Source organism: Hypanus sabinus, chromosome 15 (genome assembly GCF_030144855.1).
Source record: "Hypanus sabinus isolate sHypSab1 chromosome 15, sHypSab1.hap1, whole genome shotgun sequence".
NCBI classification, from domain to species: Eukaryota; Metazoa; Chordata; class Chondrichthyes; order Myliobatiformes; family Dasyatidae; genus Hypanus; species Hypanus sabinus.
In genome coordinates, this window is record NC_082720.1 from 48,194,354 (window position 1) to 48,220,916 (window position 26,563).

Sequence of the window (26,563 nt, forward strand, 5' to 3'; positions counted from 1 at the left end):
GATTTTAATTACTGATTAGAAGCTGAGGCCTTTTATCATATTCTTTAATGTTGGAATTGCGCTTTCATTTATTTTCCATTTTGCCTTCCTCTTTTTAAAGTTAAACATGCTGGAATATTTAATTTGTCACCCTTGATCAGATTATAACTGCTTCTAATGAGGTTCCTGCTGCTGATAGTCCATGGTGTTTTGTTTGAGCTTCCAGATCTGTTTTGAAGAGCACAATGTATTGGAGTCCATGATCTGCATTACACAATGGTGCAATAGTCACTTTTTAGCAGTTTTTTTTTATATTACAAACCCCATTTCCAGAAAAGTTGGGATATTTTCCAAAATGCAATAAAAACAAAAATCACATTAATTCACGTAAACCTTTATTTAACTGACAAAAGTACAAAGAAAAGATTTTCAATAGTTTTACTGACCAACTTAATTGTATTTTGTAAATATACACAAATTTAGAATTTGATGGCTGTAACACACTCAACAAAAGTTGGGACAGAGTTAAAATAAGATTGAAAAGTGAACAGAATATTCAAGTAACACTGGTTTGGAAGACTCCACATTAAGCAGGCTAATTGGTAGCAGGTGAGGTATCATGACTGGGTATAAAAGTAGAGTCCATCAAAGGCTCAGTCTTTGCAAGCAAGGATGGGTTGTGGCTCACCCCTTTGTGCCAAAATTCATGACAAAATTGTTAGTCAGTTCAAAAGAACATTTCCCAACACAAGATTGCAGAGAACTTAGGTCTTTCAACATCTACAGTACATAATATTGTGAAAAAATTCAGAGAATTCAGAGACATCTCAGTGCGTAAAGGGCAAGGTTGGAAACCACTGTTGAATGCGCGTGATCTTTGAGCCCTCAGGTGGCACTGCCTAAGAAACTGTCATGCTACTGTGACAATTATAGCCGCCTGGGCTCGGGAGTACTTTGGAAAACCATTGTCACTTAACCCAGTCTGTCGCTGCATCCAGAAATGCAACTTGAAACTGTATTACACAAGGAGGAAGCCATACATCAACTCTATGCAGAAACGCTGGCGAGTTCTCTGGGCTCGAGCTCATCGCAGATGGACTGAAAGACTGTGGAACCGTGTGCTGTGGTCAGATGTCCACATTTCAGCTAGTTTTCGGAAAAAATGGGCAACGAGTTCTCCGTGCCAAAGATGAAAATGACCGTCCTGATTGTTATCACCGAAAGGTGCAAAAGCCAGCATCGGTGATGGTATGGGGGTGCATCAGTGCCCACGGCATGGGTGAGTTGCATGTATGTGAAGGTACCATTGACTCTGAGGCGTATATTAGGATTTTAGAGAGACATATGTTGCCATCAAGGCGACATCTCTTCCGGGGACGTCCATGCTTATTTCAGCAGGACAATGCCAGACCACATTCTGCACGGGCTACAACAACGTGGCTTTGTAGACACAGAGTGCGTGTGCTTGACTGGCCTGCTGCCAGTCCAGATCTATCTCCTATTGAAAATGTATGGCGCATCATGAAGAGGAGAATCAGACAGCAGAGACCATGGACTGTTGAGCAGCTGAAGTCTTATATCAAGCAAGAATGGACAAAATTTCCAATTGCAAATCTCCTACAATTAGTATCCTCAGTTCCAAAACAATTAAAAAGTGTTATTAAAAGGAAAAGTGATGTAACACAATGGTAAATATGCCTCTGTCCCAACTTTTGTTGAGTGTGTTGCAGCCATTAAATTCTAAATTTGTGTATATTTACAAAATACAATTAAGTTGGTCAGTAAAGCTATTGAAAATCTTTGTACTTTTGTCAGTTAAATAAAGGTTCACGTGAATTAACATATCACAGATTTTTGTTTTTATTGCATTTTGGAAAATATCCCAACTTTTCTGGAAATGGGGTTTGTAGTTGTTTATTTGGAAATACAATGCAGAATAGACCTTTCCAGTCCTTTAAGCCACACTGCCCAACAAAGCCCAATTTAACCCTAGCCTAATAATGGGACAATTTACAGTGACCAATTAACCTACTAACCGGTATGTCTTTTGACTGTGGGAGAAAACTGGAGCACCTGGAGAAAACCCACACATAAGAAATCCTATAGTGGATACCGGGATTAAATTCTGAACTCCACCCCAAGATGTAATAGTGTTGTGCTAACAGTTACACTCCTGTGTTTTTATATGTATGTGTGCATCTACCAGATTAGTTACTGTTATCCTTGTTTCGTGCTGAGTCTTTAGTCAACCAGCATTTAGATCGACATAGCCTGATTAGGAGGATTCAGCTTGGTTTTGTGCATCGGAAATCATATTTAGTAAAGCTTTTATAATTTTTTTGAAGTGGTAACCAAAAAAGATATGAGGGTAGGGTAGTGAATGTTGTTTGTATGGATTTTAGCAAGACTTTTGACAGTCTCATATGAGAGGCTGATCTGCAAGGTTAGGTCCCATGGAATCCAGAGAGAGCTAGTTAGGAGGATTCAAAATTAGATTGGAAGTAGTAGGAAACAGGCTGATAGTTAAAGGTTGTTTCTTGGAATGGAGACCATTAGCTAGTGGTGTATTAGTTTTGTTCTTTATCTGAATGATTTGGATGTGAATGTACAAGGCTTGAGCAGTACTTTCGAAGATGACATAAAATTGAAAGATTGATAGTGAAGGAGGTTGTTATGAATTATGGGGGGGTGAAGAGTCTTGATCAGTTAGGGAAGTGGGCTGAGAAGTAGCAAATGGATTTCAATACAGATAATTGAGGTAATGCATTTTGGAAAGACCAATGAGTTTAGGACTGATACTGTGAATGATAGGGCACTAGAGAGTGTAGTGGAACAGAGGAATTGAGTACAAGTACGTAGTCTGTTGACAGCATTGTCACAGGTAGACAGGGTGGTGAAAAAGACATTTAGTGTGTTGGTCTTCATCGGTCGGGGCATTGCGTATAGGAGCTTGAGTCTTATGTTGTATAATTCAATTTGCAAGGACAAGACTAAGACAACAACACTGCTCCAGAGAGCATTATATTCTTACCCTGGCCATTAGGCTCTATAATGAGTCAACCTATAGCTGGGGAAGTGATGAACCCCTCCTATTAAAATGTTTTGAGGTAACTTACTTTTTATTCTTTCTTCTAATATTTGCATATCTGTGCACTTACAATGCCTCTGTGATACTGTAATTTCCTTTGGGATCAATGAAGTTTCTAGCTATAACAAAATAAAGGGGAAAGTGCACTAAACATTTCAATTCAGGTGGGCAACTCCATTCAAATTGATGGAACCATGCTACATATACCACTTGAACTTAATCAATGAACTTCTACGATTTTAGAGTATTTATGTAATTAATAGTCCAGTAAACTAAAAACCAACCATTGAGCTATAATTACGTTGAAGTGTTACGCATATGTAAGATTATGATTGTTATAGTTATCATACAGCCTTTAATGTATCTCATTCTAATAAGGTTTTGTTTGTGCAATAGCCCCCTCCACAGATATATGATAAACAGTTGGAAGAAAGGGAGCACACTATAGAGGAATGGAAAGGTAAACATTCATATGTTGTTCTTTATCATCGTTATTTCTCTTCCACTGGAGTTCCATTGTTTTGTACTGAAACTTCTTTTCTTGTGCTATATTTTAAAGAGATCTGAATGTGGAGCTGTTATATTTAAACATCAAGTTGGTTCTACATTGGTATAATTTTGATCAAATCACTTCCTTATTACAAAAGAAATTCTAGAATAAATAGCATAAAAATTCAGGTTAATCATTTTCCTATTTTAGGGACATGATAGAAATGTTTATATAAAAAATATTTCACAATTGTAAGGAAATGTCATTCAATATACTATCATTGTCGCAACACAACTCTAAACATGAAGTTAACAATTAAGTTTAACAATTCAATTAATACATTTTTGCTTTATCAAATAGATTTTAAAGAGGTCCCTGAGTATGAAATCTTTATCTCCTTGTTCAACATTACTCAATCTTGGTAATAAGGTTAAATAATAATTTCTATACTGGCAGCTCTCTCAAGAACTCTTGTAGTAATTTTGTTCATTGTCCTCCATCACTGTTGTTCCCTGCACTTTTCCTGGAGTTGACAGAGTGAGAAAATCATGCCAACAGTTGACCTCCTTGCATGTAAACCACAACAGGTCTCAGGGTAGACTTGTTTGTAGATGTGCCAGAGCTACACGAGCAAAGACTTTGCTAACAATACTCAGGAGGGAGATACCCCTGAAGTTGTTGCAGTTGCTCCTATCACCCTTGTTCCTGCACAAAGTGACAATTTTGGAGTCGCACATATCCTGTGGTATGGCTCTTTACTTACAGCACTGACGGAGGACCTCGTGTAAAGGTTGGAGGAGTGAACCCTTGCAGTGTTTGATCAGGTCTGAAGGAATCCCATCATTGCCAGGAGCTTTCCCTGGGGCCAGACTGTCAATTGCCTTGCTGAGGTCCTCAATGGTTGGTTCAGAGTCGAGTTCATCCATGACTGGTAGACAATCAATGGCTGAGCTAACAACAACATTTTCCCTCGAGTAGAGCTCAGAGAGTAATGTTCTACCCAGCGTTCCATCTGCTTGCTTTTATTGGTGATTATTTCACCGCTGGATGACTTCAGGGGTGCTGTCTTGCTCTGCAATGGGCCAAGGGCCTTTTTGATACCATTATACATCAATCTGATGTTGCCTGTCACAGCTGCTGTCTGAATGTCCTCACTGAGCTGGAGCCAGTAATCATTTGCACACTGCCTTGCAGTCTGTTGCACTTTGCTTCTAGCAGCTCAAAGTGCCTGGAGTGTTTGGTTGGATGGTAAGTGCTTGTTCTCTGTGAGAGCTGCATGCTTGTCTTCGATGACAGGAGTCATGATGTTGGACTTTGCCTCAAACCAGTCACTGCTCTTTGTGGTCTTTCTTCCAAAGATAGAGAGTGCTGATTCGCAGATAGTGTTGCAAAGGTATGACCATTGTTCTGATGCAGTATCTCCGTGTGAGGAGGTAGTCATAGCACCCTGTACCGACTTGGCAAACTGGTCGATCTTTTCTGACTGTTTCATCTCTGTTGTGTTGATACGAAGTTTTCCAGTTTGTTTGGAGTGTCTTGGTCTATGTCGCTTTCATCGACTTGACCAAGGCATTTGACCTTGTCAGAAGGGATGGGCTCTTTCAGATTCTCCTCAAGATCGGCTGGGCTACTCTTCAGTAAGATGGCAGCTCATCAGAACTCTTCACTCCTACCGTATTTCATTGGTTTTCTCAAACTATGTTATGCCTAAATTTAGAAAAAATTAGATGTGTTGTATTTGATATTTCTATTAAATTTGAAAAGATATGGAGACCATTTATTCAATATTTTCATATGATGTAATATGACCCTGTTCCAAGCCTATTTGTTTTTCCAGTTTCGATTTTATATATGTTGAGAGGATCGGAGTTGATGACACTGATGATTCTATATTTTTGTGAGATATTATAAACAGCCCTTTTTTTCCCATTTTTTCTTTTTCTCTTTTTTTGTTTTTTTTTCCTTATTAGTTATTAGATTAGTTTTTTGCATAATTTTTTTTCTTTTTCTTTTTTCTGTGTTTTTTTAATATATATATATATATATATATATTATGATATACCTAGGTTTGCCTTGTTTATTTGTAAATTGTATCGTCCATGATTTGGGAAGACTCATTTATACTGTAACCATTGCTTATGTATTCTTTCATGTTCAGTTGAAATGTGTATGTTTGTAATCCCATTATCTATGTATCAATTTTATTTTGTTGATATTAACAATAATAATAATAATAATAAAAAGATTGAAAAGAAAGAAAACTCTTCACTATTCATAGTGGAGTCAAACAAGGATGCATGTTGGCCCCAACATTATTCGGCATCTTCTCTATGCTATTGAAGCACGCGTTTGGGACGTCGACAGAAGGCATCTACATGCACACCAGGTCTGTTAGGTGGCTGTTCAACCCTGCGTGCCTGAGAGCAAGAACAAAGGTGCGAAAGATTTTAATATGTGACGTGCTCTTTGCCGATGATGCTGCTACAACTTGACACACCAAACAGCAACTACAAACTCTCATGGACCGGTTCCCTAAGGCATGCAAGGACTTCAGGCTTACCATCAGCCTAAAGAAAACAAACGACCTTGCCCAGAACATAGTGGAGACACCAGTCATTACCATCGAGATTTACGATCTAGAAGTGGTCCGTGAGGTCACATACTTAGGATCGACCATTAGCGACTCTCTCCCTCGATGCTGAAATCAATAGGTGTATCGGCAAAGCAACATCAATCTTTGCTCGACTCTCCTCGCAGGTCTGGGAGAATCTGAAACTCGCTACAAAGACCAAGACTGCTGTGTACATTGCATGCGTTTTCAACACCCTCCTGTATGGTAGTGAGACTTGGACCATCTACTCCAAACAGGAGAGGAAACTCACTAGTTCTCACCTGCGCAGCCTTCGCCGCATCCTCGGCAAAACCTGGAGAGACAAAGTCCCAAACTCTGAGGTCCTCTCCCGCGCTGGACATCCCACAATGTCCACACTTTTAAGACAATGCAGACTGTGCTGGCTGGGCCATGTTCGTCAAATGAAGGATGGTAGACTGCCAAAGGGCATCCTCTACGGAGAACTAGCAACAGGCAAGAGGAACGTTGGTAGAGCCCAGCTTTGCTTCAAGGACCTCTGCAAGCGCGACATGAAAGCCTTGAAAATTAACACAGAGTGCTGGGAGGATACAGCAGATGACCGCATCAAATAGCGAGGTACTCTTCAGCAATACCTAGAGCCAGGTGAAAGAGTGACCCTGAGTCAGTTTGAGGAGCGAAGAGCTAAACGGAGAGCACAGCGGACAACAATTCCACAACACCCTACACATGCAGCAACTGTGGCAGGGCCTACCGTTCCAGGATTGACCTCAATAGCTACAGTCAATGCTGCTCGACAAACCAATGACTACCAGAGGCCCAGTACCCATGGCTGACCATGACCTCCATCACTATTTTTTCAACAGCCTTGTATTCCAGTACCTGTCATCTATTGTAGAGTAAATGCAACTTTGTTTAAGCTATAGGAACATGTTTTTATCATATTGTTTTAATGTCCAGTGCATTGCTTGTTTTATTTTTTGGATGTATGGATTTTTCTGCCATACAGACCATCTTGCATTATCTTGACAGTCATGCTTTGCCTCAGTTGCAATTCCTTTATAATTTAAAGTAACTCATCCCCCTAAGATAACCAATCATTGTTCGTTGCAGAGCTTTTGTCTAAGATTTCTAATTTCTGAGCTGAATCTCTTCAGTGCACAAGTGTTGTGGATTCTGGATATGAAATCCTGGAATAATTTGTTACTTTAGTTTCTCAGCTTGAATGTTTCATTATTTATGTTGTTTTTTTAAATTGGAACTGTTACTTTGTTTTTCTGTTATGTAGTTTCCTTTTAAAGTTCTGTACTAATATTTTGTGCTTACCTTGATGCATTTCAATTTCTCTGCTTCACTACTATCGTGGTAGTCTGCGATGGCCCTGTTATAAGACCAGTTCCATTGTCTAGAGCAGTGGTTCCCAACCTTTTCTATGCCCCACACCCCTAGGAAATGTTTGATTAATGTTCGCACCCCCTACAAAAGTAATATCACATTTGAAGATGAAGAAGTCTAATTTCTAATTTTTGAACCACATACAATTCTGCCAGTGAACAAATTGAACTTAAAAAAATAAGCTTTTAACTCAGTGCATAAAATGCAAATATAAATTGAGCAATCGGATTCTAATTTATTCAGAAAAAAATTGTAAACAGCAAAATCAATCCCAATTGTGAACATAAAATTCAACGACTTCTTTGCTCCTGCTTCTCATTCATGATTTTGTCAAAATGTGGAACTATCTTGCTGACTGCAATCCGCAGGTCTGCCTGTGGATTCAGGTGGTTTCTAGATTTTGTCTTGATTCACAAAAGTGAACTGAATCCAGATTCACCCAAGTATGTTGTTGCAAATGGAATGAGGACACGGAGTGCTTTTCCACCAAGTCTTGGGAACATATCCAGTGCTACACACCAAAACTCCTCCAAAGTCTTGCTTTCAAATTGCATTTCAAGAGCTCGATTTGTCCGCAAATCAATAAGATCTTCCTTCAGCTCTTCATCATCTGACATTTTCTCCAAATTGTAGGAATATGGATTCATGATCCATTCTTCTGAAATCTTCAGGTCTCCAGCAGCAAAATATCCATGAAGCAATTCTGACAGCATTTCCAAATGAGCCACAATTTCTTCACGCACAGTAGAAGTTATGGATCCAGCATCATCAACCATTTCTTCTAGTGAAGGAAAATTTGAGAGACTGCTTCTTTCCATTCTTTGACACCAAAGACGTAACTTTTCTTTGAAGGCATTCAACTTTTCACAAGCCTTCAATATGTTTATCCCTTTTCCCTGAAGAGAAACACTCAGGTCATTCATACAAGTGAAAATGTCAGCTAAGTAAACCAGCATTTGGGTGAATTCCTGTGATTCCATTGCCCCAACCAGATCACATTCACACTCCTCCAGAAAAACTTTGATCTCTTCCCGCAGTTTAAAGAAGCGGGTTAAAGCTTCGTGACAACCAATGGACTTCTGTGTGGAAAAGCAAAACTGAATACTCACTTCCCAGATCCTCACAAAATGATTTGAAGATGCAATGGTTCAAAGCACGCCCCCGATCCAGTTGATGATCTTCACACAAGTATCAAGGACTTTCTTCAAATTTGGAGGCAATGTTTTTGATGCCAAAGCATGCCGATGAAGAAAACAATGGGTAAATTGCAAGTCTGGAATCTCCTTTTTCATCAATGCAGAAAAGCCAGATTTATTTCCAAGCTTTGCAGGTGCCCCATCAATGCACACAGAACCAATGACTTTGATGTCTAAATCATGCTTGGCAAAGAAGTCTTTCACCAGCTGCATCACATCCTTTTCGGTTAGTCCTGACGAAGGGTCTTGGCCCGAAACGTTGACAGCGCTTCTCCCTATAGAGCTGCTGCCTAGCCTGCTGTGTTCTACCAGCATTTTGTGTGTGTTGTTCTTTGCAGTTGTGTTTGTTTTCAGATCTTTACAAAACAGGACATCTTCCTTCACAGCACCATCATTGACATACCTCACTAATGTGATGAGTTGACCACAACTGGAGACATCAGTTGACTCATCCAACTGAATAGAGATTTTACGAGGACTAGCTCTGACATCTGAGATGACTTGATTCAAAATATCTTCACTCAAATCACTGATTCGGTTGTGAGTGACATTATTTGATAGGGGCACCTGTTCAAATTTTTTTCTTGCTTCTTTGACCAGGATAATTGTTGCCATTTCCAGTGCACATGGCTTGATGAGATCTTCTGCAATTGTATGGGGCTTCTTGGATTTGGCCACTTAATATGCCACTTGGTATGAAGCAAGAAGTAGTGGTTTTTCAACAGAAACAAAACCTAATTTTGGAAGAGTTCCTTGTGAATCAAAACGAGCTCTTTTGATTTTCAATGACCCAACATCATGTCCTTCAACATCAGCTCCACCATGCTTGTTCTTGAAGTGCTCTTGAAGCTTGGATAGCTTCAGATTTGAGTGGGAAAACACAACGCTACAAAGAATGCACTGGTGTTTTTGCAAGCCATCATTTCCTGTTGTGCAAGTGAAACCAAAGCACACATAGTCATCATTCCATTTCCTTCTTTTTGACATGATGAAGGGTTAATGAAGGGTTAAGGGTAAAGAGAAAAATATGAGCTAATATGAGAAAAACTACCTGACTAAGTCAGGGATGACTGCTTTACTCAACCAGTCACGCCTATAGCAAAGTATCGCGAGAAATACGCTTTTGAATATTATATCAAGCCAAGATATAAGCCAAGTTACACCAAGATATATTGTCAGGTGGCAATGCTATGGGGACGCGACGTGACTTATTTGACTACTCTCTACTGAATTTACACACCTATTTCCAATGATTACTGGAGATATGAACTCCCATCACACAATTCAAAGTCCTCTGTGTTAACCATGATACCTCCTCAACTAACACAATTCAAAATTATCAACGATTCAGGAAAAAAACCTTTTAAGAGAAAAAAACCTTTGAAATTCAAAAATTTCTGTAATGCGTTGAGACAAATATGAATGAATGACTTCAGCTGCTTTTTAACAAAATACGGCTTTTTAAAATTTTATAATTGAATAATTTACCTACTGTCTGCAGGTTTGGTTTTAACGTGAAGTCGTTACTCGATGGTTGATTCTGGATGTATAAACATTTTGGCATTATGAGATGATTTTTAACTCTGAGATGTAACCTTCTAGCTGACATTGATGAGACTCCTCAACTCTGAGGTGTAACTTCCCAGGTAACACTAATGAGAATCCTCAATGCTGACGCGGGCAGCGGGAGACTGGAGTGTGCTTGGGACAAACGTTACTATCACTTCTCAAGGCACACTGGCAGCTGGCTGAGTGATGACTTGTGACTCGTCACTCAAGGACACAAGCCACTCTTTGTCGCACCCCCTGAAATTCCATCTCGGTACCCCTGGTCTAGAGACACCTTAGAGGCACTGTAGCTGGTTATATAATTAGCACAACATCGCTCTTCCCTCTTCTCCACTTCTATTTTGTTCAGCAGGCTTCTTTCTCATATGTTCAATTTTATCCCACTCTTCCTTTACCTTAATGTTATTTCAGTCTTTGCAGTAAATTAACAGTCTGTACTTTCGATGCTTTTGTTCAATATATCTATTCACCTACACAAAATACTTGAGCAGTGCAGAGAATTGGAAGCAGATTTTGGAAAGGTGCAAAATTAAGAGGGTCATTGTCATCGGTGATTTCAACTACCCTATTGTTGATTAGCACCTCTGTAGTGCTAAAGGTTTAGGTGGGGTAGAATTTGTTAGGTACATCCAGGAAAGATTCCTGACACATTATATAGACAGGCTGACTAGAGGAGAGGCCGTATTGAATCAGGTGCTGGGCAATGACCAGGTTAAGTGTCAGTCTCTCAGTGGGTGAGCATTGGTTGAACGCTGGATCAACAGTTCTGTGCGAGCAGCATTAATCGCACGAGACAGAACTTACATTGCCGGTAATCAGCAAGAACTCAAGAAATGCAGTTACAGTCTATGCAAAGCCATCAAAGCAGCGAAACAATACACAGACGAGATCAAGACACAAGTCACCACCAACAACACGTGCAGCTTATGGCAAGGTCTGCACACCATCGCAGACTTCAAAGCTAAGCACAGTGGCGCTGTCAACATTGCTGCCTCTCCCAGATGAGCTAAATCTTTTTTACAGTTCAGCATCCAACACCATAATTCCCTCCAGGCTTGACGAGAAGCTCAGAGACCTCGGTCTTCACCCTGCCTTGTGCAACTGGATCCTGGACTTCCTGTCAGATAGCTGGTAGGTGGTAAAAGTGGGCTTCCTCACCTTTGCCTCTCTGACCCTCAGCACAGGTGCCCCTCAGGGATGTGTCCTCCTTTACTCTCTGTTTACCTATGACTGTCGCCACCTGCTGCTCCAATCTGCTAATTAAATTTGCAGATGATACTATAATGATTAGCCTTATCTCAGCTAATAATGAGGTAGCCTGACAACCTCTCCCTCAATGTCACAAAGATAAAGGAGCTAGTTGTAGACTGTAGGAGGAGCAGAGAAAAGCAAACCCCTATGGCTGCAGTTAATGAATACTTTGTTTTCAGTACTCACCAGTGAGAGGGACCTTGAAAATATGACGACGGTATAGAACAAGCTAATATGTTGGAACATGTTGACATTAAAAAGAGGATGTGCTGGAACTTTTGGAAAAACATTAGAATAGATAAGTCCCTGGGGCTGTACTGGATATACTCCAGGTTACTATGGGAAGCAAGGGAAGAGGTTTTGTGCTGTAGTGTTGATATGTTTCTTGGGCACATACCGATAATTTTTTTGTGCTGGAGAATTATCTCACAGGTGCTAACAGTTTACTGGAGTCCCACCTTGATTTTCTTGTTGCCAAGGAAATGGTCATAACATTAATTGTACTAATTCAGTCCTGCCTTTGTTATACTCCTTCTGTTGCACACTTGTCTCTTGAACATGGGTTCAAGTAAATATGGGAGTTGGAGAGGATTGAAGGGCAGAAGAATCTGGTTGATTTATCAATCACCAAATCTGGGTGGATCATCACTTACTTTTTGAGCTCTCAAAGCTTTCAATTACTCCTGAACTTGAAGACAGGTAAATTTTGACTATTTTACTGTGGACCATGCTATTGGACTTCTTAACAGCTCCTTCTCTTCCAACATGCAGAACAAAGATTTGCTTGACTTTGTCATTAAGGTCAATGTCATCAATTCTATTGCTTTGACTGTTTTTCCCTCCTTTGCCATGGCCCAGATTTCTCATATGTTTCTTCATTCTTTTGCAGCTCATTATTTTCCACTGCTTCATTGTCTCTGAGCAATTAAATATCATCATTATAAACTTGTTTTTTCAGAATTGATTTACAAAGAAGTTGTGGACTGGGAGGAAAGAAATAAGAATGGTGTTATTAAGGAACAACCCTTACCTTCAGGTTGGTGGTTACTTTTGGTTTTCAATTTTATTAAATTCCTTTGGTTTGAACCTTGCTAAGACCATATTTACTGTACTTACCAATGTGAGAAACTGCAGTAAGTTACTAACATTAACATTAGACTGGATAGGTACCTGAGATAAATAATAAAATGGTTAGTACATGGAAAATAATTGTCAGTACTTTGATTGGCTGTAAGGACTTGTTCTGGTTTGTAATTTGTAGTGATGAGTTGACAACTTGTGTGAAGTAGAACTTGCTTTTAAGTTTGCTTACCAGTTTTCTTTTCTGATACCCAGTAGTGTCAGGTTAGTTTTAGAATTACATGAAACCTGTTTCTCTAAACCACTCCTTGTAATGCTATACAGTGTATCATTATTAAAAATATTGACTGGGATAATTAACTGCCTAGCTTTTGTTTGATCCACCCACTGTCGTCATTTGAAAGGATTGTGGAAATATGAGACATGGGTGTACCTAGGTTCCTTAACGTAGTCATCCAGGAAAGGAAGTGGAAAGGAAGTGGTGATAAATGTTCTCAATGGTGTCCGTCTCAAATAGCTGCTGACAACCAAATCAAGCTCCTGGCCTTCATTTGTGGCTTAACTACTAAGCCTGACAGAACTGTTTCTGCTGATAGGAGAAGGGGCAAAGGAGGGTTACTAAAACCTGTCACTTTGGGCAGATGGGGTTCATCAGCCATGGTTGGTAGCTCATCTTGGAGAAGGAAAACTCTGATCACAAACCTCTGCTGCCTTGCAGCTATATTCACTCAAGGGAGGGAGTGAAAAAAAATTAAGAGTAGGAGCCCCTATGGCAATCCCTTGTTGAGTTTAACACTGACTGGCAATTTCTGCGACACTGCTGGTGCCAAACTGTATCGATCTCTGCCGTTCCTTTTGATTAATCATCTGAGTGAAGAAGGGAGCCTGCTGCATGGGTAACAGCTTGCCCTCCATATTGTACTGCCCTGGCTTGGACACAGTAAGACAGCTAGGACACAGCATCCATGGTCGATCAATGGGTGTTAAAACCATGTCTGGATAGGTTAAGTTAATATTGCACAGAAACAGAACCTTCAGCCCAACTGGTCAATACTGACCCCAGCTTCCTCCCTGATAAACACACAAAATGCTGAAGGCCAGGCAGCATCTATGGAAAAGAATATACAGTCGATGCTTCAGGCTAAGACCCTTCGTCAGGATTCCTAATGAAAGGTCTCAGTTTGAAATGTCAACTGTTTATTCATTTCCATAGATGCTGCCTAACCTGCTGAGTTATTCCAGCATTGGATTTCCAGCATCTGCAGATTTTCTCATGTTTGTGATCCTCCCTGCTAGTCACAGTTACCCACGTTTGGTTCTTAACCCTCCAAATTCTTCCCCTGCATGTACCTATCCACATGCGTCATCTAAATGCTGTAACTGTACCTACTTGACTGTTTCTTCTGGAGGTTACTTCTCAGATCTCCTTTACACCCTTCCCCTCTTATCTTGTATTTGTGCCTTCTAGTTTTGGACTCTCCAACCCTAGGAAAAAGACTATTACCATCCATCTTATCCATACCTTTCATGATTTAATAAATCTATAAGGTCACTTGTATAAATCTATAAGATTGAAAGAGTGCAGAAAAAAATTTACAAGAGTGTTGCCATGACTTCAGGACCTTTGTTACAGAGAAACCTTGAATAGAAGGTTAGGACTTTATTCCCTAGAACATAGGAGAATGAATTGATAAAGGTGTACAAAATTATGGGAGGTATAGACAGGGTAAATGCAAGCAGGCTTTTTCCACCAAGGTTTTCCACTTTTTCCACTGTGCCCAAAGGAATAAAGATCTAACGTGACCAACTTCTCTCTATAACTAAGTTCCTCTAGATCAGATTGCATCCTCGTATATTTCTCCTGCACCCTCTCCAGCTTGATAATGTCTTGTGTATAAGGCAGTAACTAAAATTACACACAATATTCCAAGAGCAGCCACACCAATGACATGTAGCTGCAAATGATGTCCCTGCTCCCAAACACATGCTCCAACTGATTAATTGAATTGACTTTATTACTTACTTCCTTCATATACATAAGGAGTAAAAAATCTTTACGTTACTTCTCTGTCTAAATGTGCAGTGTATAGTAATTTATAATAAATAGCATGTACAACAGGACAGTCCGTGTAATATAGAAATACATTTGTGTCGGTATGGATTAAGCAGTCTAATGGACTGGTGGAAGAAGCTGTTTCAGAGCCTGTTGGTCCTGCCTTCTATGCTGCAGTACCATTTCCCGGATGGTAGCAGCTGGAACAGTTCGTGGTCAGGGTGCCTTGGGTTCCTAATGATCCTTTGGGCCCTTTTTACACACCTGTGTCTGTAAATGTCCGGAATAGTGGGAAGTTCACATCTACAGATGCATTGGGCTGTCCGCACCACTCTCTGCAGAGTCCTGCAATTGAGAGAGGTACTGTTCCCATACCAGGCAGTTTTGCAGCTAGTCCGGATGCTCTCAATTGTGCTCCTATAGAAAGTTCTTGGGATTTGGGGGCCCAAGGGGTGCTGTTGTACCTTTTTCACCACACAGCTGGTCTGTACAGACCACGTGAGATTCTCTGCTGAGGAACTTGAAGCTGTTCACCTTCTCAACCCCAGATCCATTGATGTTAGTAGGGGCTAGCCCAGGGGTGGGCAAACTTTTTGACTTGAGGGCCACAAAGGGTTCTAAAATTTGACAGGGGGGCCGGACCAGGAGCAGATGGACGGAGTGTTTTGGTAATACACCTCATAAGAGAAAATAAAATATCATGGGATATGTAGAAAACGTGCTTTAATTTCAATTGAAAATGAACAAATGCATTACAACAAAATATCTGTCTTTGAAGTCCCATGGTATTTAGCTATTTATTGAAATGACTTTTAAAACACTGAAAATTAAATGAATAAAATACAGCTTTTTTTTAATAGTAACAGTTATTATTTTAAAGCATTGAAAATTCTGTTATCCTTCAAGATATTATCATCATCACTCTCCTCCGGACTGTCTTTATTTCAAAAACGGTAGGAGATGCAGGTCTACTTGTCCTGCTCCTTCTTATTCAATTGTCCCCTGTGCCAAAACTCAACAACGACCCGCACAATGACAAAGCAGGGAGAGCGCGCCGGTATGCGGAGCTCTGTGCTCGCAAATCCCCGCAGGCGATCTCTCTTAGCCGGAACGCTGGCTAATTGTGAGCCGGTTCGGATGTGCCAGGAAATGGGTCGCCACAAGGTCACAAAGTAAAGCGCAAATGTGGAGTAATACGCTGCACCTCAACAAAGGTCAATGTATATAGAGTGCGTCATCTATTGGGAAAATGCCAGAATTGCGAGGAGAAAACGTTAACAAGGTTTATTAATATAATTTCATCAAGTTCTGCGGGCCAGATTAAAAAGCTTAACGGGCCGCATATGGCCCGCGGGCCGCAGTTTGCCCATGCCTGGGCTAGCCTGTTTCCATTTAGCCAGCATGCTAAACATCTTCACAGCCCTGTTGTGTGGTTTCTTTCAGCGAACTATGCACCCTATTAATATCCCTTATAATTTTGTATACATCTATCAAATCTCCTCTCAATCTTCTACATTCCAAGAAATAAAATCCTAACCTATTCAACCTTTCCTTATAACTCAGGTCCTCCAGACCCGGCAATATCCTTGTAAATTTTCTCTGTACTCTTTCAATCTTGCTTACTGCTCATCAGCCAGGGATACTTCACCCTAACAGGAACTTGCTGCCTCTGGACTCCTAATATGATCCTTTTAAAATTCTCCCACTTGCCAACTGTTCCTTTGCCTTTATGGCCCCAAGTCGATCCTGCCGACTAGCCTCAAGGTTGGCCCTTCTCCAGCTCAGGACTTCAATCTGTAGAAGTGGTTTATCTATTTGCATAATTATTTTTAAACTAATAGACTTGTATTTACTGGATCCAAAGTGCTCCCCAACTGCCAGTTCAGTTACATGCTCCCCTCATTCCCTAAGAGAAGGTTCCTCTATTTATTGTGAGCCTTAAAGTAATAGAACTATAGAACACTGTAGCACCAAAACAGGCCATTTGACCCTTTAGTCTATGTCAAATTATTAATCTGCCTGGTTGCATCATCCTGTATCTGGATCATAGCCATCCATACCTCTCTCATCCAAGTATCAATCCAAATTTCTCAGGTGTTGAAATCAAACCAGGGTCTACCACTTCTGCTGGCAGCAAGTTCCACACTCTCACCATTGTCTCGAGTGAAGAAGTTCCTCCTCATATTTTCCTTAAATAGTTCATCTTTCACCCTTGCACTCTTAATCCATGACCTTTAGTTCTCGTCTGCCCCAACCTTGGTGGAAAAAGCCTGCTTGCATTTACCCTGTCTATACCTCCCATAATTTTGTACACCTTTATCAATTCATTCTCCTATGTTCTAGGGAATAAAGTCCTAACCTTCTATTCAAAGTTTCTCTGTAACAAAGGTCCTGAAGTCATGGCAACACTCTTGTAAATTTTTTTCTGCACTCTTTCAATCTTATTGATATCTTTCTGTAGATAGTTGATCAGAACTGCACAAAATATTCCAATTAGGCCTCATTCACATCTTGTGCAACTTCAACATAACATCCTCTGTACTCTACTTTGATTTATGAAGACCAATATGTCAAAAGCTCTCATGACCCTATCTATTTGTGACACCACTTTTAATGAACATGACTCTATATTCTTAGATTTCTCTGTTCTACTGCACTCCTCAATTCCCTTCTGCTCACCATGTAAGTCCTACCCTGGTTTTTCATCCCAAAGTTTAACACCTTACATTTGTCAGTTGTGTGTGCATGCGTGTATGTGCCAATTTTTTTTCTTTTCTCTCCACATCGATTTTGGCTCACTGTCTTCCCGATTTTGCTAAGTGAAACTACACTGTACATATAATATTTCTACTTTATATAGGCTGGATATTTATCATATCATTCCTGCTTTTACTATATGTTCGTGTTATTTTAGGTTTTATGTTATTTGTTTTGATTTGGTAGGTTATTTTTTGGGTCTGGGAATGCTCAGAAATTTTTCCCATATAAATTAATGGAAATTGCTTCTTTGCGTTATGACATTTGGGCTTACAAACGGTTTCATAGGAACACTCTACGTTCAGATAGCGGGGAAACCTGTACTGTGCATTAATGCAAAAAAAAGACTGTAGTGATTCCTGCAACAAACAGAAAATACCTGTGATAACAGAAGTTCAGCAAGTTGATGACTTGCATGATAATTGTTTTTCCAAATATTAGAAGACTTGTAAATAGATAAAACATTAAGTATTTATGTGTATCTGCGAGATTTACTTTAAACTAAGCAAATAAAACAGATTGTTGTTTCATCACAAGTTTTTGACGATTTACTTTATTTGTCACATGTACATCAAAACGTACAAGGAAATGCATTGTTTGCGTCAATTACCAACGCAGTCAAGATGTGCTGGGGGAGCCTGCAAATTCAACATGGCATGCCCACACTTACTAACCCTAACTTGTATATCTTTTGGAACATTGGAAGACACTGGAGTAGCCGAGGAGAAACTCGTGGGGTCACAGGGAAAACATATAAGCTCCTTACAGACAGTAGCGAGAATTGAACCCTGATCACTGCCGCTTTAAAGTGTTATGTGAACCACTACGCTGCACCCTTGCACCACACAACTCCTACTCCAGTGTAGAAAAATATGATGTATTTTTCTCTTGAAAGTGTGGCTATCTTAGTATATTCTAAATTGTGGACAGCAGGGTGTTGTTGCATTGAATCCCAAGCCACTACATTGGTCGGTCTCTGTTATCGTACTTCTACTGATTTATTTATTTTTAAGAAATCCTTTAGTTTCTTGAATGTTTCCTAATCTACCAGTAGTTGTCACAACAGTTTATACCTTTCATTCACACAAAGCCTTTGCTAGTTTGACATATCCAATTTTATAAGGATTACTGCAGCACTATTTTTAAAGGCCCCATTTTTTTTTAAACTTGTACTTTGTTCTGACCGTAGTTGTTATTTGGAGGCTTGTAGAGTAGTCCTACGAGAAGCTTCTTTTTCACAATGTAAACTGATTCTACCTTTTGCACTTTGTGCCAAGATAGTTTAGAACTCGTACTACTCTTAACTCATTATTAGAATGTTTATCTTTTTGAGCATTGTATTTTTTTGTTTGTATAAATTATAGGAAAGGAGAAAGTATCACTCTTTCTCTTGTGAATTACCAAATAGGGTCTACACTGTCTATATCCTCTTAGCTTCTGATTATTTCTTTGTGTGGGGTAAGAAATTTGAGATCTTCATTTGTCTCCCTTGCAGGCATTTTAGCGTAGATAGTTTGTGTGAGTTTTGCTGTTCCTTTTCTTAAAAAGAAGTATTCTGGGGCATGCATTTGCAAAACAATTTGCTATTTTCTCAGGTTTTATTACTTTTTTTGTTTTCTTAGAACAGATGCAGCAGTGAATAACAACAACAGTCCCTCTCAGTCTTCCTCTATCAATGACATATCATCCATGTCAACAGAGCAGACCTTGGCTTCCGATACCGACAGCAGCCTGGATGCTTCAACAGGACCACTTGATGGTTGCAGGTGATCAGCCTCCTGACTTCAAAAATGAGCATTATCAGAAAGTAACTACAACTGTTATTCTTGGCTTGAGTTGCTTTTAATTTAATGAAACCCCATTACAATGATTATATATACATATATGTTGCATGTACCACAAACATAATGCCTGTGCTTTACTGTATGATTGCCTGGTTTTGGTTACAAATAAGTCTTGTAAAATTTGAAAAGGAAATTTATAATGCAATGTATATTTGTGCAAACTGCTCTTAGCCCCAAATTCAGATGAGCAGATGTGGGAAAAATGTGAAGAATATAAATGTGTGCAAAATATACCAACACTTCGTCCTCATGATCTCACACATTTGTTTAAGATTTAAGTGCATTCCAAAAGTATGTAAAGGAAGCAACTAGCAGCCCTTCATATTTTCTAATCATTTCTTCACATGTTCCGTATGTTACTGGTATATTAATGAGCTCTAAAGATGCAATGTTGTGGACTTCAGATCTATTACGTTAATTATTTAAGCAATTATTTCTGGTAGTAGAAAGCAAGATAAAAGTTTTTGTATGATGTTGGTCTGAGCTTTTAACTTACTTTTCATTGGCTAGATTAGAATAAAGATCCAGTTTAAGACCTTGTAAAATGGATTTTCTAATTGGTCGAATGATATACTTGTAATTTATTAGGCAAATTTGATTGTCCAAGATGACCAAGAAGGACAGAACTCAGCTTCATGTCTATAGTTTAAACGGGGGGGGGGGGGGGGGGGTGGGGGGAAAGAGAAAATAGCTTCTAAATGACTACGTTTTAACAAATAGCACAGAGTTATAGTAATGATTTCCCTGTTGTGGAGGAACATTGCTAAAGCCATTTGAAAATGTTGAAATGCGGGTTTTTGAAATGAGTTCATTTGGGATTTTCAAAACAAATTCATAGAAATACAAACCCAATATTAACATTTAATGTGCCTTGTAAAGTTTTCATTGCTTGGAGAATAAGCCAAAGGTTATCATGAAAAACTTCTGTTTAGAATACTTATTGTGTATCCCACTAGAGTAAATCCATTTAGTCCAGAATAAATTGTAGTTAAAATCTATTGCCTTAAACTTATATGGCAACAACTAACCAGTATGCCTTTTTAAAACTGCACTAATGGCAAGAATTTCAACTTGCCGGTAAAGTTAAATAATTCAAACCAAAAAAAAGATTGCATTATTATGGAATGTATAGGCAAAATTTCTTCTATGATCTGTAGCAAAATTATACACTAAACTTATCAGATTTCTGAATATATTATGCACAGAGGAAGTCATCCCTATCTCTTTTGTTGGAGCGTAAATTTCTTTTAAATTTGAATAGCTCTGCTGATGCAAGTATCTGTTGTTTAACGTAAGGCCTGCCCTTGTATGCTACTTGAACAAAATTGTGGTCTTCTACCAGACGGTAACTGCAAACTGAAAGAGTGGAATGGCAGGTTATTGAAGAGAGATTGTCATGAAGGTGTTTTTGGTTTTCGGCTATTATTACAAACTGGTTTTGTCAATTGAAGGTAAAAATTGAAATTAAATTAAATCTAGACATGAATTTTATAACATGTTAAATAGAATTGTTAATTTCAATATAAATAATCGCTGATTTTTTTGTGCAGATAGTATTTGAATAATTTGGCATTCTCTCTGTGCCCATGGCTTGAAAGTTACTGGTTTGGCACTTGGAAAGAGCAACGTGGAATTGCCAAGTGCCCTTTAGCACTGTGTTTTGTCTATTTGAATATCCTAAAGCCAAGTTTTTTAGGATATTTTGTGCCGAGGGGTTATACTTTTTCAGATTCCTACCTGTTTGGAGTGGATTGACTCAAACCATCCCCGGTGCTGAATTCTGTCATTTTTGGCATTGTGTTAATTAGTGCTATAATTGAAAAAAGTAAACAGATCATTCTTTGAATGTAGGTATTTCACTTCATGCTCCACCCTGACATCTCCTCTTGCCTTAGTACGGCAAGATGTCAGGAATATGTAGGCAGGCCTGCATTTCCTGGAATAAATGAAAACCTTTGATCATGTATTTTCCTTGCAGATGTTGGAATAAACAAATTTAGCTGGCCAATATAATTTTAGGTTTTTATTGTCCTAGGATTCATAAAGGGGAGAAAAGAGGTTGAACCATTTCAGATTAGGGTTTCCCCTCCCACCTGCTCTTTGCCAGTAAAACATCAGCTGATGCTGAATTTATGAGCAATAGAATTTGAGGTATAGGTAAGTAAGAGAGGCTAAAGTACATGGCCTTGTCATCAGAGAACTTGGATTAAAGATCTAAATTAGCTGCAGTACATTCATCTTTGAACAAAGTGCATCTCTTAAATTGTAAATTAAAAACAAAATGCTTTGAATTAAAAATGGAGCAGTAGGTTCATGTAGTAAATAAACTCCAAACCAAAGTAGATTTTGTAAGTTGTTTCACGCATCAGTTTGCAAAATAATTTTTCTGTGTAGTGAACTAGGATGGTTAAACTCAATGTTTAAAACCTTGCTTCATAGTAAAGGTACAATTAATTTGAGCTATGGCTTGTATAATAGAAATGTATGATTTTTTTTCCTGCATCTTTAATTTTTAATCTTTGCATTACATTGTTTAAGGATAATTTTCAATACTAACTGAATGAAATATTGCCCAGGAATGTTTGTTGTAACAGAGTTCTATCACCTGTATTTATAGTCATCATCATTATATGCCACATTGTATGACATGGGCGATCACTGTCTTTCTATGACCATGATTGTTCTTGGCAAATTTTTCTACAGAAGTGGTTTGCCATTGCTGCCTTCTGGTCAGTGTCTTTCCAGAAGGGGTGACCCCAGCCATTATCAATACTCTTCAGAGATTATCTTCTTGGCATCAGTAATCACATAATCAGGACTTGTGATATGCACCACCTGCTCCCATGGCTTCATGTGACCCTGATGGGGGAGCTAAGCAGGTGTCTCCTTGTCCTAGGGTGACCTTCAGGCTAGCAGAGGGAAGAAACACCTTACACCTCTTTTGGTAGAGATGTATCTCCACCCACCCAATTATTTACAGTATATCACTGCAAATTTTCTGATAATTTAATCCAGACCCACCTGGGTTTTGACATAAGTGTGTTCATTTCCTTTTTTTCTTAAGATATGTAGTTAACCTTCACTTCTGATGTTGAAGTTCTTGTTTCATGGGAAAAAATTAACAATAATGATACAGTAGTACTAATGTTTTACAATCTAGCTTTAGTTGCAAGGTAGTACTGAAACATGGAGATTTTTTAAAAAAATTTCTCAGTAAGACTAATGAAATAGTGCCTTGTTTTATCAAAACATTTGAAATTGTTTCAGTAACTTATTTTTGGATTATGTATAGTTAATAGAAAAATAATTTTACCTTCAATTACTAGTAGTTCTGTTCAATTGACAGCAAGTTAAAGCTGAGTGGAGTTAAGTCATCTTTCAACTGAACTTCAATTGTCATTAGATGGATTAGCTTTAAGTGAATGGAGTCTTGCCACAGCAACATAACTGCAGTTTGATTAGCATATAATACAAACCCTTCCCAAAATAAATTAATCACATCCAATGGAAGCTGGAAATACTTCCTAAATGTGCCACATCTGTGGAGAAATTTAAGATACTGTGGCATTTAACATTTAATGGAAAATATTGATTTGTCTTGTCACGTATGCTAGGTCTGACTTTTGGTATCTTGCTCATTTGTTATATATTAATTTTCTATAGAAGCTGCATATAAAATACTGAGTTCACATTTCCATATCCAAATTCTTTGCTTAATAAACCTTGTATCACATTGCCCCTTGTTTGCACTTATGAAGTATTTAAAATTTGCTAGAACTCAACTGCTCACCTGGAATGATTTTGGGGCTTTACAGTTTTGTGTCTGTTTGAGGAGTAATGTGTCTTAGAGGCAATGTTATGATGAATTGAAACAATTGCATCTTTAAGCATGTTTGTTTATAATCATTGGGTGCCTAAGCCTCATGGCAAGATTGCACAAACTGCACATGAAGGTGGTTTGCACAAAAATTTGATTTCCTTAAGCTGTTTAGAATGATTGTATTAAGATTGGAGAAAGATAAGTGTAAAGCTTTTAACTGTTTGTAGCCACTATAGGTGTATATGTATATGTTTGATCTCAGTGTGCATCAGGGCTTGACGCTAAACCAGAGCTAAATAAAATCAGTATCAATGTTTTGTCAATTTCAGGCCCCCTGCGACATAATACAATGTACAAATTGAGTTGTGAATTCTATGGACTTCCATGTTTTTCTGTTATAGTTGTCAAAGATTAGCAGCGTCAAGGCCTGATATTTGCAAAGTGTTTTTCTGTTCATGCTCTGAGTCATTTCCATTGAGTAAGCATAATGTTGACAGAAAGGGCTGCTGTTAAGTACTGGTATCCTGAAGCTGTTAATGTTACAAGTGCTTTTAAAGTAGTTACTTGAAAATGTACTTGCAACCTAACCAGCTATGTTCCATCGTCTGCCTGTTACACGGTGTTTGTGCAATAAGAGATCTTGTATATAAAGATTGTTGCCAATTGACATTCATGCTGGATTTTTTATTTTGATTTCAAGTTTGACATTAGATGGTGCTTTTTTTTGTACTGACAACAGTTCTGCTTTTTGTTTTTTTTAAGAAAAGATTTTTATAGATTACTTTGTTTTTAAAGGAACTATTATGATCAGCTAACGTCAACTGCTCCAGGATATAGAATGGTTTAAGATAAATCTGAAGGTTTTTCCAAAAGCAATTTTACCTAAGAGCCTCTCTACAGAGGATTCACATGTGAATGCAAATAAAACTGTGGTCTTCAAAAACACTGTGAACTTTTATATTTTTCCTCATAAACTACACTCATCAAATTGCCATAAAAATGTAGTGTGAATCTACATTTATATCTCAATGTTATTTGCATGTTATGTTCATTTACATTTCTGAACAATGTCAATGCATGTTATTTCTGGATAGTTAAATTCAAGAAATATATTTTCCCATAATGATTATAAAGTAGTGTAATCCTTAGAAGTTTGTCATTCCAATCACATTTTCAGTGACAAGAGGAAATATTGGTAGGAATTTAGTATTTGGTCATTGTATCGGCTCCTCCTTTCCCCTTTTTATTTTAAAAGGTCAGTCTGTATGGTATAGAATTCCACAAAATGCTGCAAAAAAGGGTGAGTGAAAGAGGAAGAGACTGACTTTTCAGAATTTAACTGGCAAGGGAAGCTTGAAGTGTGAATTGTTGAATACTTGCCTCTCCTAGAATCATACAGAATAGAAACAGACCCTTCATGTCAATCATCAGTCCTGTGTTAATTCTACACCCCTCTGTGCCCTATTTCCTGCTCATTCGTGCACCAATGAAAATTCTTGCTAAATATTGTTACTGTTCCTCCTCTGGCCGCTTATTTCAGATACCAATTAGTTTTTGAGTGAAAAAAATCCCTCAATAACCCTTTAAATTTCCTTCCTCTCACTTTAAGCTTATGCTGTCTAACTTTGGACACCTTTATGAAGAGATCTATGCTTCTCATAATTTTAAATACTTATGTGTTATCACATGGCATCTTTTGTTCCAAAGAAAATGACCTAGCCTATCTACTCCCTTTATAATTCAAGCTCTGGGGTCAAAATTGCTAAAGGAACAATGGGATTAGGCAGCATCTATAGTGGTCAAGGGAAGGTCAATATGATTGAAACCTAACTTCAGGACTCGGTATGTAAAGAGGAGATGATTATCAAGAGTTGATAGGAAGGGTGCGCCAAAGTAAAACAAAGTGATGGATATATGGGGTCAGGTAGCGGATGAATGGAATTGGGAGAGAGCGGATGATGGGTGAACAATATAAAGAGAGCAAGCAGGAAAAATGGGAGGGGCCATGGATCCAAGGTGGGATGAGTGTGAGGTAGAAACAGGCTAGAAGGTGGAAAATGGTCGTTGAATCTGATGGGCATCTGGAACAAATTTGAGTGGAGGGGTTTGGACAGGAGACCCAGCAGTAAAATGTGTGGGTGATGAGCAAATGGAGTCAACTGGCAAGGGAATAAAGCTAGATAATGGGGATATGGAGAAAAGAGTGAGAAAGCTGGATGGATCAGATGGAAAAGGGATGTGAGTTACCAGAAAATGGTAAATTTAATGTCCATACCACTCGGATATGAGGTGTTCTGATTGGCACTTGGCCTCGCCATGGCACTGAAGGCCAATAACAGAGCCGTATATTTGGGAAGGGAAGTTGAAATGGCATGAATTTGAGAGCTAAGGCGGTCATTGTGGACAGAGCACAAGTGCTGCACAAAATGGTTGTTTTCAGTCTGTTTGCTCTCAGACATACAGTACCTATAAAAGGTATTCACCTCCACCCCACCCCCAGAAATTTTCAAGGTTTGTTGTTTTACACCATTAAATCACAGTGGATCTAATTTGTGCCTTTTTTTAAACACTGATCAACAACAGAAGATTCTTTTGTGTCAAAGTGAAAACAGATCTCAACAAAGTAATCTAAGTTAATTACAAATATAAAACACAAAATAATTGGTTGCATAAGTATTCACACCCCACCCCCCTTAATATGACACACCAAAACGTCACTGGTGCAGCCACTTGGTTTTAGAACTCTCAAAATTAATTAAATGGAGATTAGCTGTGTGCCATCAATGTGTTTCAATTGATTGTAGTAAAAGCATAGCTCCATCTGGAAGGTCCAACTGCTGGTGAGTCAGTATCTTGGCAAAAACTACACCATAAAGACAAAAGAATACTGCAAGCAATTCTACAAAAACATTATTAAAAAGCACAAGTCAGAGGATGAATACAAGAAAATTTTCAAGTTTCTGAATATTCCTTGGAGTACAGTTAAAGTCAATCAGTAAGACATGGAAAGAATATGGCACAGCTGTAAATCTGCCTAGACCAGGCTGTCCTCAAAAACGGAATGACTGTGCGAAAAGGGGACTAGTGAGGGAGGCCGTGAAGAGACCTATGACCACTGGAGGAGTTAAGCTTCAGTGGCTAGGTTGGGAGAGACTGCATCCAACAACTGTTGCCTGGGTACTTTACGAGGCGCAGCTTTATGGGAGAGTAGCGGAGAGAAAGCCATTGTTGAAAACAATCTCACAAAATCTCAGCTAGAGTTTGCCAGAAGGTATGTGGGAGACTATGAAGTAAGCTGGAAGAAGGTTCTATGATTTGATTAAAGCAAAATTGAGCTTTTTGGCCATCAGTCTAAGCACTATGTTTAGGAAATTTGTAAGAAGATGCCCCCAAGCATAAAGCCAGAACTATACAGGAATGGCTTAAAAACAGCAAAGTTACTGTCCTGGAG

At 38.8% G+C, this 26,563-nt stretch overlaps 1 protein-coding gene across 12 annotated transcripts in view; it reads left to right on the forward strand.

Moving 5' to 3' along the window:
* Nucleotides 1-19,959, forward strand: part of LOC132405488 (mitogen-activated protein kinase 9) — a 48,643-nt gene extending 28,684 nt beyond the window's left edge. For 11 of the 12 annotated variants that reach the window (XM_059990334.1, XM_059990324.1, XM_059990328.1 and 8 more), the window contains 3 exons: nt 3,464-3,527; nt 12,517-12,594; nt 19,076-19,959. In XM_059990334.1, the coding sequence (XP_059846317.1) occupies nt 3,464-3,527; nt 12,517-12,594; nt 19,076-19,218 (285 nt within the window). In that variant the 3' untranslated portion in view covers nt 19,219-19,959. Of the gene's footprint in view, nt 1-3,463; nt 3,528-12,516; nt 12,595-19,070 lie in introns of all 12 variants that reach the window. The other variant, XM_059990336.1, reaches the window with a different exon arrangement.
* The last annotated feature ends 6,604 nt before the right edge of the window (nt 19,960-26,563 follow it).